The sequence below is a fragment of the Semicossyphus pulcher genome, unplaced genomic scaffold (genome assembly GCF_022749685.1).
Source record: "Semicossyphus pulcher isolate SPU_LCO1_2020_fin unplaced genomic scaffold, fSemPul1.0.p SCAF_3, whole genome shotgun sequence".
NCBI classification, from domain to species: Eukaryota; Metazoa; Chordata; class Actinopteri; order Labriformes; family Labridae; genus Semicossyphus; species Semicossyphus pulcher.
The window spans coordinates 12,129,371-12,145,724 of NW_027211704.1; the positions used below are offsets into that span (position 1 = coordinate 12,129,371).

Consider the following 16,354-nt stretch of genomic DNA (forward strand, 5'->3'; position numbering starts at 1 on the left):
CATGAAGCTGCCTGAGAGGAAGAGGGGAACAGATGGTTTTTTAAATGATGAGCGTGAGAGTCTGGCGCCACATGCTGGTGAAACATCAGAGTGCATGACGGTAATCTGTGCCGATTGGACATGGACGTCCGTACTGCTGTTGCCACTGAGTAAAGATAACACACAATGAGACTGAAATGCAGTGATATGTGTGCATGTGACTGTCTGAGGGTGTATATTTGTGTTTTCCCATTATTTCACATTGTGTGTTCAGAGAAAATAATAGGGTTATTAGGGTTAGGGTTAGATAATAAATGGTGTAGATAACCTTCCACCACATACTGTAGTTCTTGCTCACAGCTTCTTGAAGCTGTATTGATGGCAAGAAACAATGCAGACTGCGGCACCTGGCTAAACAGGACCAGTCTCTAGTTTTCTTTATTGTCAACCTTTTCTGACTTAGTAACATAAACTAAGAGGGGCGGGATTAAGACAGGATTAATTGAACATTTCGATTGCAGCAAAGTTTAGGTAAAAGCTAACATTTGACACCAGCCACAGGTTCATCACAGTCTGTAAATTGATGTGTTGTAAAGTGTTGTGTCTGTACAGTATACATCCATCAACTGACCTGTAGATCATGCCGGGGGAGCCAGTGTGTCGGAGGGAGAGGCGAGCAGGGGAGTCTGTGGTAGATTCAGGATACATGGAGGCAGGAGGGAGGGGGTGTGGCCAGCCTGCCGGGGGTGGTGTTCTTTCACCGGGACCACAGGGTACAGTTTATCACCAATCAGGGCCTCTGGAAAACAAAGAGTGTGCGTTTATGTCAGGCGGCGGTGGGGGGTTTGTTTTCCGCATTCCGCAACAATATCACCTCAGTGTTTCCGTGCACTTAGGCTATAGTTGCACAGCCCTTTTAATTATCTCTGCCCGTCCATGCACTTTATTTTTCATCATTTATTTATTTCTTTATCAACAACAACCGCATATATATCTTTATATTAAATACGCCATACTGGTCAGATAACAATAGTCCACTCTGCATGGGCATATTTCACCCTGTGTGCAACACTGCACCTCCATTAAACCAGTCCAAGCAGGTGTATAATCCTTCTAAGATGTTCATATATATATATATTATTATATATTATATATTACAAGTAAATCTGTGTTGTGGTGTCTGGGCAACCAAAAATGTACTTTGGCCACCAATGACTTGGGACTTGGTGGCCTGTGGGGCCAGTGCTTTAAAAGTACTGGCATCCAACCCTTGATAAATATTATACATCAGATGAGACACACAGTTTCCCTCTTAATGTTGGCTACACTAATTAACCAGTACAGGCACGTCTGAGCACTTACACTGCAAGACTTCCAATGAAAACATCAAGCATATTTGGTAATGATCAACTTGTCCCAGACAAGGTCAGGAGCCTGAGAGGGTGATTAAACAATATTGTGTCAACCCTCCCACAGCAACAGGGACGAGACTCACTAATAACCCTACTTTGAATGATGCAATCGCCATCCAGACGACCAGGCCACTAAGCCTAAAAAAATAGTAGATCTTAAGTCTCTTCCAAGCAATACATAGCGCTGTTGCATTGCAGTATGTAGGAGTGTAAATTGCAGCAAAGTCCATTAGCTAACCTCACAGGACTTAAATGCTGCTGATTACCAGAGGGCGATCCATTAAATGAGCCACTTGGGAGACTTTTGTTTGGTCTTGGTGGACTGGTAATTTGGAAGTGATCTTAAATACAGAACTACATTAATTATAGTCGTGAAGACAGGGTTAAGTGAAGTCATTTGACATTGTATCACCTTCTTCGAAGGATTGCTACATGCTTCCACCACTAGATGGAGTCGTGTCCTCACTCTGCGGACATGAGCTGAATAAATAAACCATTGAAACCAGTGCAGCCTCTGTAGTTTCCCACAGCTGAGAGTTAAAGATTTAAATTTCAAAATAAAAGGTTTTTAAATCAGTCTGGAATGATTAGAACTACTACCTATTTAGGAAGAGGAATAATCGCATTACAACAACACAGACAAACACTGGTTCTGCGGTAAAAGCGAGGAAGAGGAAAGATGCAGCCCACATTAACACCTAGATCTTGATCTTGCTTCATCATCCTGTGGCTGCTGTGTGCTGTACGTATGTGGGTGCACCACAGCAAACCGTGGCTGATCCACTGCTTAGAGCGACTTGATTCTATGAATAATTCAAAGTGTCTGCCCAAGAAGCAGGCCACTGCTATAGAGAGGGCGAGAGCAAGAGAGCTGGGCATCAATGGTGGGTGGTTAGGTATACTCAGCTGCCATTAACACACATTTTAAATACCTCATGAGAGCATTTCAAGCCAACACCCCGTCCTGGGAGCAGCACTACTGACGCTTTAGCCCAGTTTACTGTAGTGGATGAAATCAAATGGGGAAAGCCGCAGAGGGAGTCTGGCATCTATGTCACCCTGAGAGAGCTACCCTATTTCACCAGTGGCTGCACTCACGTGAGTCACGGCTCGTAACCGACATCGTAATGATAACATGAAGGTGACTTTCTCCCCACATCAATTTCCCAGACAGCGAAGAAGGTGTCCCGCGATCCCAAGGACTCATTTAACGCTCCCCACTTCTTGGTTTCAATCACGCCAGGACGGGACACCACTCATACCTGCTATCAGGTGATGATGAGGATGCCATGACCCTGCTGGGTGACAGGCACGGTAGTAGATCTACTACACCGCGTGGCAAAGTCCTGCTGGATTATGTGTCATTGATGTGGATCAGAGGACACGGCAGGTCGTATGAAGGCATAGATTCTTGCAGGGCCTTAATACCCTAAATCTATTGTAAGGGATTTTCAGCTTTTCTATCTCTGGTAATAATAAACTGAACATCACTGGATTTCGGATTATTGGTTTGACCACAACCAATATAAATACATATTCATACATGCTTCTACTTAAAGAAATGACATGAAATTTGTTCCCTATTTTCTGACATTGTTTTGCTTTTTTGCAGAGCTCAGGGAAATATAAAATTCCATTTGATACTAATGAACCAGTATCTTTGATACTTTAATATAAGCACGAGCAAGGACTGCAGAACACTCATAAAATTTTTTCGTCCTTTGCTGAAGGTCATCCAGCTATCAAATGTGCACTGATTTCCACAACACAGTATTATGTGCTAGGAAGTAGCTTTGAACTGAGATAAAATGTTATAACAATTATTTCTAAATCCTTTATGCAAACAGCAGAGAACATCAAGTCTCCCCTGTAGTGGAGTTGATATCATGCCTACTCTTACTGTAGTGGACAAAAATTGCCATACCGCAGACATCTTTCACCCTTCTTGACAGAAGAGGCGTTGTACAAAAGGTCACGTGTCTGATCACTCACGTTTCTGAGCGCACCTGAATGCAGCATCCCCTCAAAACAGTGAGGGACACATGCCCGGACCACGAAGACATCAGTGATCGCCGATGGACTCTTTTTATTGTGTGTGCGCCCAAGAATATGTAAATTAGTTGCACTGATGTTTATGTTACTCTCCGTTAGCGTCGGCTTTGGCCGCGAGTGGATTTTCGGTGTGTTTGATGTTGTTTAGTCCGGTAAAATGACGAGAATGTGAGCTAACAGTTAGCTAGTTAATAGTTGTGAAAGTTGTTTAACTTCTATTCATTGACTCGAGTTTCTGTGAATTTTTAGTCTTTATTTGTATATTGCTGATAACTTTGCGCAGGCAGTGCGCGTGCACGCTCAGGCCGAGTTAATGTCGTAGCATAACGTCTAGCTTTTTTAGGGAATCATCGAGCATTTAGGCAGCATTAAAGCGATGTTTTATCGGCGGAAAAATGACATATCTGCCGATGCCGATATGTCATTTTCAAGCCATTATCTGCAGATACCAATAACGTGCTGATAATATCGTGCATCCCTAGTCATGTTAGCATAAGGGTTAGCCCTATGCCCTAGATTTGTAATCAATACCAGTCCATTAGTTAAAAGGTTGGGCATGATGTTCCAATCCATACATCTAATGTCAAATTAAGCAAACACCTCCTCACTGCTCCCTCGTCTGTTCTGTTGGCACACTGAGAAAAAATGTCTGTACAAAGAATGTGCTCTCTAAAAAGGCAATAAACAAAGTGGCTCAGTTCGGGCAACACAAAAGGATCCCAGCCAATTACCGACAGGTAGCGTTCCTGCATTCGACCTCTCACTGACCTCTGACCTCAACCTGCTACTCTCCCTGTCCATGTCCTCACCCAGAGGACAAAGCTACACCATGATAATGACTGCTTCTTGAGGGGAACTTTTCCCCCAGGGCAACACACGCTCCTGAGTTCACTATTTTAATTGTGTTTGGTTAGTTAGTTAGCGAGAGTCTTTTCCCTGGCAATGCACGTCCATGAATGTGGTTAACAAGGCGTCTGAAAGAGCAGTGATGGGAGGTTTTTTTGTTTGGCTGTTCAGTTAAAATATCAACAAATAGTTTTGAGAGGTGAATACTGCCTTAATTGCTCTTTTAGCAAATACCTGTGTGGCGTTGTCCCCAAAGAATGTTGCTCCGAGAATTGCAATCCTGAAACTGCAGCCTCCTGTACTGTGGTAATACAGTAATGAGGGAGCTGGGTTCTGTCCAATAACAAAGAAGAAGTGTTGTCCTACCCTTTCTGTGATCTTATATGGTTGTTGGTGTTTTGTGTAATATTGTGTCTAGTTTGAGAAATGTTTTTGTGTTCCACAAAACATCTTGTTTTCGGAAGTTCTGTTGTGTTTTGACCTTCAGGGCTACTGTAGTTGCCAGAAGCTTGGACACACTAATCAACTAAGGTAATGACAGCCAACTACTGCCTCACTGTCAGCAGTGCTGGCAGCACAACACACATCTTGTACTGTTGTTCTGATCAATAATACAGAAACAACATTATATCAGTTAAAAACATGGCTCTTTAACATACAAGGGAAGTTACCAGCTCACTACATAACTAATCCATGATCCTACAGTGAAGTGCTTTTGAAGTAAACAGTGGAGTGAACCTGCCGTTCAATTAGTGCACAAATTAAGTGAATAAATTAAGAGAATTAGCACGAGACCAAGTCTTCAGTGCCTACTTGTGCCCTCTCTGCAGTTTAAATTAGCAGGCTATCAGCTGTTCCAGCCTATTTAGATACAACTCAGTCCATCTTGTGTTTACACCTGATCACAGACTGTAGAGCAATGCAGCAGTCTCACAGAGCTGCCTGTTGTGAGCTGCAGTCGGAGAAGGATGCTGCTGCTGCTGCTGCTGACTGCAGCACTGCGGTACACTACAGACTCGTCCTGGCTCAAGTTAGAGGGCTCAGATTTACTGCACTAATGGTACAAGGTGCACTTTGCAGATTAAAACTGCAGACGGAGAAAGAGAGAGAGAGACACAGGAAGTACAAAGAAAACTAGAGAGAGAACACAGTTGATATCAGAGTACAAGATGGAGGGATAACAGGAATACAGCGCTGACTGTGACAAACATTTCAGATGCAGAAAAAAGTAGCACAGCGCTCCTGTTCCTTTTCAATTACCCGACAGGAAAACAATGTTTCAAGCCAAAAATGTGATGTTCGTGAGGTACAGGGGAATCACTCTGTCCAGGCGACTGACAAGCCGTCAGAGTGGACTTCCTTGTTTGTATTTTATCTTCTCACAGGTCCCCTTTAGCAAATAGCAACACGCCCACTCCAACACAGCCCATTGCGTTTCTGATGAGAGTTATTGTTGAGCTGAATGCTGCCTGAGGTATCCAGAGTTATTTGTTTTTTGTTGTGCATGTTAACATGCGATTTCAAATGGTTTCACTGCAATACAGAACAGAACACAGGAATAATACCAAATCTATTATAGTCATCTAAATAACGTTTTAAAAAAAAGGATCTGCATGTTGGTACCTAATTTTTACCAATCATGTACAAAATCATATTTTTTTTCAGGAATATTTAATTTAACATTGATCAGGATCATTACAGCATCCTTAGTAAGCTGTTTATGTAAACTAAGTATACTTTTGAACTTAATATATATTTTTACTTTATGGAACAGAGAAAGACTGTATTCCCAGGGATGTTTAGATTTGAGAAGCAAAAAAGGAAGACACAGAAAGAACCCTTCTTTTTGAATAATTAAAGAGGGGGTATTATGCTGTTTCACATTTTAAGACATATATATAATGTTACAATGTTGGATGTTGAAATCTGGTGTTCACACAGTTTTTTCTACACGCAGCACTTTGTGACGTCACAAACTGCAGCCTCAGCAGGCGTCGGAGAGTTGGCCAATCAGAAGAAAGTGGGCTTACAGGGGCGGGGTTTCTTAAAGGGACGGAGCTGAGCTTTCAAGCAGAGGCTGGATGAGTTTTTTTAACTGTAAATTATGCTAAGCTACTCCACAGGTATCACAGAGTGGAATATGAAGCTTGAAATTAGCATAATACCCCCCCTTTAAGGTTCTTTTCTGTTGTAATAATAATAAGTCATTAGTGCTTTATTGCACATAGAATACGTCCACAACTCTTCTACCATCTCCTTTATATAGAATTTTCCCAAAATGACACAAATATTTGATGTCCATTCTTTGAAACTCTTCAGATCACATGAGAGAGAGCTGTTACAGAAACTACAAATGTAGTTCAAAATGAATTATATAACTGATAGGTTACATTAAGTTTTGCAGATATATGTATAAAAATGCTTTACATAAGAGTTCAGACAATAAATGGAATTATCACAATAATATTGACCATTATTATATTAAATGTTTCACTCAGCACAGATCTTAGTCACAATAACTTAATTTAAAGGATCCTTTGCATTATGAATTTACAGATTTTTTTAAACTGTAAATGTTCATATTGGACTTAAAAATAAGACAGGTGATAATATATATCTCATAGACTAAATACTAAGGAGAGGGGGTGGTCCAAGCAGAGAGACTTGGTGGAATAGGGGAGATGATGCCATGTCGTACCAGACAAGATTTCATGTAAACAAGCATCTCCAGTCCCTGTTGAGCTTCTATCACACATCTCAATATCCACAACAAAATGCAAAATTGAGTCACAAAAGGCAGCTCCTCATGCCCTCCATCCATAAATCCACCTACACCCAGCCTGAGCGAGTTCCCTCTTGAGACAGGGCTTACGTGAGCGAGGCAAGCAGGCAGGCAGAGCTGGCCTGGAAAGCGCAGCACGGTGTTGTGTAGTATGTTGGCAGCTGCGGAAAACACACACGGGCCCGAGCAGATGGCTGCGGAAGAGGGAGACAGGCTAACAGACGAGAACTGCCGGGGATATCCTACATGGGAGTTCAGTCAGGCAGAGAGGGAGAAGCTAAGCTAACCTCCTTCTCTGTGAGGCTACAAAGAGGATTCAGACGGAATCTCCTCTTCTTCTTCTTCTTCTTCAGTGACATTCGTCAAAGGATCAAAGTCAAAAGCATGTAAGAGATGTGAATCCATGTCGGTGCATCATCTCTGCCCTCATCGTCAGGCTGTTTGAGGTTTTATAAACGCTCTCCTCTCCGTTAAGCTGTGGAGGGCCCTTGATTACAGAAACAGAGCAGGTCACTGGCTGCCAACAGAGAAAAAAGCGAACAGCAATTTGCATAAATAGCCTATTTATACAGCAAACTTGTGATACAAATCCTCCTCCCCCCAGTTAAAAGAAGTTAAAAGCACGACTGAGAGCTCCGCCGTCAGGAGCCATTAAATTCTTGGACAGCTGCAGCTGTTTCACACATCGAGGTTTACCACATATTAAAGACCAATGTAAGCCATGCCTATCATCGGCTGCTGTGACGGAGGGGGTCTGTATAGATAGTTCAGCTGGAAAGGTCTTATGGAGGGCATAATATACTGAAGGTATAATCCTTAAGACTTTAATTATATCAAGCCTCGTTTTTTAAATTGTTTTTATATTTTTAGCAAAAGCCATTTAATGCCTATACATTATATAACACAGTGCTCAAGTTCGGACTCTTTTACAGCGTGTGGCTTCTTCAAATTGTGCTTGGAAACTTCTCCTCGGATAATGCTTTCCTGACTTATTGTCGTTCCAAAGATTTTCAACTCCTCCAGAAATTCCAGATTCACCTCAAGAAATAACTAGAACACGATCACGATCGAGCCTTTTGCTTTGACTTGAGCCTTTGTGCAAAAACAGGCCATTAAGTATCCAGATGAAGTTTCCGCTACCTGCTTATTATACAGCATGAGATGCATGGTCCCAGGTCGCCTGTATCACTGACAGCATGAAGATGAATCAGCACTCTCTATGTCCTTGCTCAACATTTCTTTTATGCTCCTGTGCCGACTTATAGTTCACCACTGACATTAAAATATGGTGCTACAGAAGCTCCTACAGAATTACCATCCATCAAGTCAGGTTTATGGATCATCTGGAATAAGCAAAAAGATAAGTAGAATATCACTAGTGAGCTGGTGAGGCACTGTACCGCTAACTTAGGCCTGCGAAGCTGACTGAAGCCTCCGCTATCACTGCAGGGAGAGAGCATGCTGCAGTGAACCGGGAGCACCGAGCTGCACACTGCAGCAGAAATATGAAACCATCTTTCTCTTGTTCTGGGTCCATCCCAGCCAGCTCTGCCTCTGCACAACCAAGATGAAAAAGGACAATGAAAATTATGGATGGAAGGTGAGTTTATGTCCCCTGCTGGCTTCAGCAGATTGAACCGAAGAGTCCACAGGGACCGTACAGAGGCGGAGGAGCTTTAGGTCGGATCGTAGTTTTAGTCAGACTTTTTTACCACATGCTCAAACTTATTAACCTAGATAGGTAATGCTTCAAAGACCAGCTCCAGTCATGTTTTAAGACATAAAATGTTCTGCTTGAAATAGTAAATTGTGTCTGATATATTTTTTCTGCAAAATACATTTAATTACCTTGTAAAAATCCTCCAGAGGCATCTCCTCCTTCTCCCTCATTAAAAATTCCAGAATCTGTATAGGCCCCGCCCACTATGCAAATTTCCAACCGCCCCCTCTGTCACGAAAACAAAACACATCTCTGCCATCGTTTAGTGGCAACTTGCTGAAACTTGGCCAGCTTGAAATGTAGTTATTAGTAGTAGGAACGTTAGAGGTATAACCTCGAACTTCTCGAAATGTCTTTTAAGTCACTATCACCACAATGGTGATTGAGCCGATGGCCCACTGTTGAAACCCTTTGCATTTGCAGGACATTGTATTTTTATGGACTGGGTGTCTGTTGCGACATTCGCGGAAAAAAGTGGCGCCCAGTTATTGACGCGTTTTCCGCAGTGGTTGGTCTGCCAACGAGTGTAGGCGGTGCCAAACAGCCGCTTTTCCGGTCTCTGCAAGTGTTGCGCGGAAACGGTAATCGACTATGGCTGAACAAACAAAGAAAAGATCAATGACTACAGATACAACTCCAAAAATAAGTGAAAATCCAAAGAAAAAGAAACAAATTAGACGGTCAGATTAAGTCAGTCTACAAACGAAAGGACAATTAAGAGGACAAGTTAGAACCATGACATAGGGAACCAGCCATAGACGTCTGGTTAAATAGGGAAGTGTGCTACCTTAATGACCAATTATTGCCAGTGGGTGGTGCTCAAGAGCACAAAACTGAAATATTCGAGATTGTATCATTAACCTTAGTAGTCAGTAGTGAGTTTGCAAACATTACGTTGACGGTTACAGCTGGCTCACGCATCGCCACAGTGGTTGCCAGAGGTTGCACATAATGATATGCATAGCGTCACCCTGTCCATTAACGAGATTGGCTCCTCAGGTTTATGATGTCTGTAAACGTGTTGTTCAGCCTGTCCTTGGTACACTGCAGTTTACAAGCAGACAGGCCCAGCCATGGAGATGACTGCTGATGTTGTCCCTGATATGTCTTGTAGCACATGACAAACACCACATGGAGATATTCACAAGACCACTCCCCAAACAATTTAAAGGACAAGTTCAAATGAACTGTGTGTCCTTGCTTTTCCTGCAGGTCTCCATACCTGTTAAAATCATGACTGTAAGCAGCCGGAGCGATAAGCTACATCTCCCTTTTTTGGCAAATCTATTAGGTTCCCAACATCCTTTAACTATTTATAGCTTGCCCTATTTTTTATCCTTTTTAAAAGTACTACATGTCAGTGTTATCCGCATCGCTGCACTTGTTATGACAAAAGGGCATGAGCAGGCAGCACAGAGCAGTTCAATATTTCGTTGTGCATAGGTGAGCATTAAGTTGGTACAAAAACAAAGCTGCGCAGAGGGACACAGTGGCGCAGGCGATCAATACATCCAAATCCAGCCTGTCATTAGGGAGGATCAAGAGGACAGCGGCAGATCAGTACAACTATATTCATAACACTAGTCTAATTCTACACAACACATACTGTTACTTCACGCAGTATGTCTGCATGTGCAGCCAACTGCACACATCAGAAACTAAACAGCAGACCTAATGGCCTCACTTTCTGCTGCAGCAGCCAAAGAAAGCATCTATAATATTTCTACGACATCAGCTTTGTTCTCATGGAGTGGAGGTTTTTAATGTTTGTATAACTGAGGGGTTCTGGTGAGGCCTGCAGTTGTTACAGACTGGAAACTTGGCCTTGGTAGAGAAATACAAAAATAAATACACAGTGACATTTTGGTACTTTGTTACTGTAACAGCCTGAAAACCAGAGAGAGGAGTCAACATACCCGGCTAAGAAGATTATGCTTGTTGGAGAAGTTGCTGGGTTGATGCAACATAAAACACAGGCACTATAGCCAGTGGTGGTATTTAAGTTATCTGCTGGATTGAGCTCACAGTGAGCCAGGCATTCCTCGCAGTGTGCAGATGGCAGAGAGCCACTGCAGCAGATAAGAGTCATCCAGTCCTCTGCTTCTGCTGCCTGTTTTCTATTTATACAATTACACTGATCATTTAAATGGAGTGTTCAATTATTCACTAAGTTTTTTATGTGTCTTCCAAATGTCTGCACATACACGAGCTCTTGATATCTCTATCACTGTATTTTCCAGCCAAAGATGATTTAATCTTCCCCCTAAGGGTGCTGCCATGCCTCTCCGACGGATGCTGTTTGTAACGGACGGGGAAAACAAAGAGGCTACGGTCCAGAGTTCCTAATGAAATCTGGCGCAAATGCAGTAAGTGGCTGGCGGCTCTTTGAACAGACTCTGAGTGGCCCCAGGAGAAGCAGCCTGCGGCGACTAGCAGCTAACACACCTTCTGAGGAGGAGAAGAAGAAAAAACATTGCCTCAAAATAGGGAATGGAAAAAAAGGAGGAGGAGGAGGGGAAACTGCAGTTGAGCAGACATTGTGGGGAGAAAGAGCTGAGTAGGCACCAGAGAGCAGGCTGGTCCAGGGAGGCCCCGTGCTGCAGCTCTATGCATCACTCGTCCCATCTCAGACCTCCACTTCCCCCGTCTTATGTCCTGAGAAACACTCAATTGTTTCGGTCATACAGGATAACACAGAAGAGCTGCTATAGTTTGAACATGTAAACATACAAAGTGTGCTTTATGTGCATGCAATGTGCCAGATTTTGTCCTTATTTACTTAGTTTCAAACTCATGCAGATATGCAATGTCTCTGTTTTGAGCAACACAGCTCTATGACAACACGCACTAATAAAAGACCTGCGCAGCTTGCTGAATTCTGCTATTAACAGTATGTTAAGCCACTCTAAACATCAAATATTAAACACGCTTCCTTCTGCTCTCTTTCCAACGGTTCCCTGTTTAGACATGAAGCTTTTTGACTACAAGCAGAGGTAGAAGCAATGCTGACAGTCTCCTGCAGATACATTAAAAACATTTAAAGCTTCTATTTCACACTTACCAAACGTAACTAACTATAAGGTAATAAACAGAGGTTTTGTGTGCATCTTTATGTAGAAAACTGTGACCTTTAATGGTATAGTCTCCTTACAGCTTTCTGCCACTTCACCGGAACAAGACATGCTTTTCCTGTCCCTCCATGTGTCATTCTCACCGGTGCAAGGTCAATGACGAACTGTGAAGGTGTAAGACGGACGTGATGCTTTTGTGACGCTACCCTGCTCTTCCTTTCACTTTTTATACTGCTGAAAATGTGACTTCGCACATTTCCAGTCCTGTTATGGTGTTAGCAAGGTTGAGCATTGCACAGGAAGGAAAAGCACCTCCTCCTCCCAGCTGTGATGCAGGCGAGCTTCTGCTCAGCACCCTGACGTACAGAGCGTTAACACACTCTTTGTGCTTTAGGTTTGAAGATGCAGTCAAATGTGGAAGATTATTTATTATCTCTAGATGATGGTACGAAAAATGTTGTTGTGTCGTCCCCTCTCCAACTCTCTACACTTACTCTGTCTCTCCAACTCTCCCTGTTTCATGTAGCATTAAAAAGATGACTGCTTAAGTGTTCTTCTGTCCACTGTACGACAGCGTCCCCGGCATAGGCTGCTAATGCATCGCTGTGTTAGACTGAGGCGTGCTGACAAACTGGCAAATTACACATAAAGCATAACCACCCACTCAACTCGCAGTCCTCACTCAGACAGTCGATGCGACTTTGCCCACTCAATGTGGAAATGTTGACAAGGATGACCAGTGCACTCACTCACCCACAGAACATACTGTACATGTGACAAAGTGCATGCACACTCATCATGACAACAAGCAGAGCTTCTTGTATATTGATTATATTGATTTGGTGTGAGTGCAGGTAACAGCCACGGAAGTATGCAGCATGTCACTGAGATAACACAAATAAATCGTTGCATTAGTTGTGTGTTATCTCAGTAACATGCTGTATACTTATTGTTTTTTTTGAAGCAACAGATGGGAGCACTATTGTCCCGACCAAACCATTCTAAATAAAGCCAAATGATCACATATGTACAGAATGTCCTGAGCCGACCTGTGAGATCAGGGACAGGGCCCATTCATGATCCTTGTTGGTCGGATTAATCCTGATCCATTTTCTTGTGCTTCGTTTGGTCGGACAAGGTTTGACAGCTTAAAATATCCAGCTAAACTCTACTGAACACGCCCAAATGCTGATATAATAATGATGTCATAATATGCATGAGTAATCAATGTCAGCAGAGCTGCTTTGGATTATCAAATATGTAACAACACAGATACGGTATGTACCGATCTGCCATAGCATAAAGACCACTGACAGGGCGAGTGTATAACATTGTTTATCTGGTTACAACAGCACCCGTCAGTGGGGTGGATATGTAAGGCAGCAAGTGAACATTTTGTTCTCGAAGTTGAAGTGTTGGAATGTGGAAAAATGGGCAAGTGTCAGGACGTGAGCGACTTTGACAAGGGCCAAATTGTGATGGCTAGACGACTGGGTCAGAGCACCTTCAAAACTGCAGCTCTTGTGGGATGTTCCAGGTCTGCAGTGGACAGTACCTACCAAGAGTGGTCCAAGGAAGGAAAAAACGGTGGACCGGCGACAGGGTCATGGATCAATCCAAGGCTCAATGATACGCGTGGGGAGAGAAGGCTGGCCTGTGTGGTCCGATCCAACAGAAGAGCTACTGTAGCTCAAACTGCTGGAAAAGTTCATGCAAGCTCTGACAGAAAGGTGTCAGCATCAGTTTGTTGCATATGAGGCTCCCTGTCCACCACCGGAAGCGCCTACAATGGGCATGTGAGCATCAGAAGTGACGTTCAAGTTTTAATCGTGAGCAGCTGCAGCTTCGAGTCGAGCTGAAACGGCATTTCAAGAGTATCTAGCTTGCGTATCGTGACGTATTTCCGAGTGAAACAGGACGTGCAGGCGGGACATATCATTAGAGGGATTTGATTTGATCGTTGAGAAGTGGGCGTAGACAGACGTTCTCCACAGCGCAGTAGCTAGCTAACTGACCGAGCGTTCTTGGTGCTCTGCGGCTAAATGTTGCAGATTGATTGGTTGAAATTGGTTGGTTCTGGCTAACGTAAGCACACAGGATATTTTTTTTTCACAGGAAGAAAAAATGATCGAATTTTGATATAAGAATACGAAGAAATGGATTTTCTGTATTTTTTTTTGGCCTATATTGTCAAATAGATGCACAATATTACCGAGGATGTGATCTAAAAGGATTAAAAGGACATTTTTCATTTCACCTCGACTTTAACTAAAGGCAAATGCCAGCTAGGTAAAGATATCATTTAGTGCTAACAGCATGTTTTATACAATGTTTTGGATTTAGAAATTCCATCCTACCATGTGGTTTTCATATCAACAAGACACTGTGGCAGACCAGATCACACATGGCCACACCACTCCTGTTTTTGCTGTTACATCATTATTTAATAGTTATCCTGTGCATTGCTTTTTAAAAAAAGGCAACTAACTGAACAACCACTTAGTTCTGTTGCGCATTTTGAACATGATGAGGAAACAAAATGTACCATCACACCCCCTTTGTGACAAGATACTCAATAATAAAGGAGACAGATGAACGCATTCCCTAAGTAGGAGGAAAAAATAGAATTTAAAAAGTAAACAGCAGAACGATGTCAGCATAGACACGTGGAAAATACTGCTGGCAGACGCAGACAATTAAGACTATTCAAGTCCAGCTGGGCTACACACTGTTCCTTTGAAATGGCAGAAAAACCCTGAAGATTTGTGGAGCGCAGACAGTCTGCCTGTCTGACATAGTATGTGTCATTCACACAGGCTTTAAATGCCAGCTGAGGCAGGTCGCGGCCTAAACTGTGCTTATCGGCTGTGAGACAGCGACGGTCTGCAGCGTTACGTCCTCCTTTAGCCATCATTGTAACCCAAGGATAAGATGCACACTGCAGATAAAACCAGCCTGTATGTAAGCATAAAGCGCACAGCCTTCCATCCTTCTGATCACATATCTTACTCAATCATGGATGACTTGGCAGGGTCACTTTCCACACACGCACGCACGCACACACACACACACACACACACACACGCGCACACACCACCTCAGGACACTTCTGCAGCTGCTCTTTTATAACAAAGCCCTGCTCCTTGTAGTAGCTGCAGAATGGAGACATCATTCATTTAAATCTTTGTGACGCCACCATTTCTCCTCCAGAGGGCAATGCAACTAATTGCTTAACAAAGTTGCTCTACGTGTTCTATGAATGAATAGGCCTATTGTAGACTGGTGTATCACAAACAGCTGGTTACTGGCTTGCTTTTCAGTGCGTTATGGAAGCAGAGAATTGCCTTCAAACAGAATCTGAGTGCCGACATGGGAGCTGCAGTGCAGCAGGCGTATAAAATACACTGAGGCTTCTGCGGAAAGTAGGACAAACTTAATGGCTAAATGTAAGTGCCCACACAATGACTGTATGGTAGTGTATGGATCAATCTAAGCATGCTTTAACATAGAGTTTCTATAGGAAGACAGAAGAGACCGACACCAATAGTCCATCTTCCTCTTTTTTTTCCTGCACAAACACAAACACACACTCACATTACATCAGACTACCTACACAAACCCATAGAGCTGGTGCAGCCAAGCGTAAGAATAGCGCCCGGTTTCCTGGGGCATGAAGGGTTAACGTAATGCTGTTTATTCATGCCTTTGGCCTGCCCAAAGTCTGTGTCACGGACAATCATTGTAGAAGTTCAAGTGTTTGTTTACCCACTGATTCTTGTGTCCCTGAGGCAACAGCAGCTCCGCTCCAAGGAAAGAGGGCTTCCATGTGTATTATGTTAATAGCACTTGTTTTGATCCTGTGCGTCAGTGCAATGTGTCCAGGTGTTAAGCTGAATCAACGTGCCATCTGTACTGTTACATTGACTTTGGTAAACCGTGAGGCTAACAGCAGGCAACGTGTAGGGCTGTGAAGATGTGAAAAAATGCGAGCAGCAGTGCAGTCATTTAAAAAATGTGCGTATGTGGTTAGTATTCGATAACTGTCATAGCTTCTCAGGGATCTTAAGTGTTAATTTAATCAAGAAATGTACTGAAAAAATCTGCCCAATGCTGCAGAGCACTGCAGGGCTTCACAGCAACATTAGTCCCTTTTACACAGCCTGTTAAAGACGGGGCTGTTACACCTCGCCGTCTGTGCACAGAATGGTGGGGAAAAGTCTCCTTGTTCACACGCCACGCCTTTTTTTTACACTGTAAAATCACACCCTGGGACAGCAATATGAGGACGCTGTTTGGTTCAATGTAAAAGTATAAAAGGCAGCTTAGCATAGCTGTCAATCTCGGATCCATCAGCTATAGTCTGAAAACGATATAGCCTCTGCGGACACCTGTGAACATGCCGGGGCATGTAGCCGGCGGTTAGCGATAAACGACTTCCTTTTCCACGTTCTACATTGTTTACAGAAAAAGAAACCATTTTAATCATGATTGA

General features: G+C 43.1%; 1 protein-coding gene across 2 annotated transcripts in view; it reads right to left on the bottom strand.

Annotated features, from left to right (window-relative positions):
* kcnab2a (potassium voltage-gated channel subfamily A regulatory beta subunit 2a) overlaps window positions 1–16,354 on the bottom strand; it is a 101,699-nt gene that overhangs the window by 68,825 nt on the left and 16,520 nt on the right. Inside the window, exon 2 of one of the 2 annotated variants that reach the window (XM_069678826.1) lies at window positions 611–778. The exons of the other annotated variant lie outside the window; for it this stretch is intronic. Within the exon in view, the coding sequence (XP_069534927.1) occupies window positions 611–687 (77 nt within the window). The 5' untranslated portion in view covers window positions 688–778. The remainder of the gene's footprint in view (window positions 1–610; window positions 779–16,354) is intronic. 2 annotated transcript variants of the gene reach the window in all.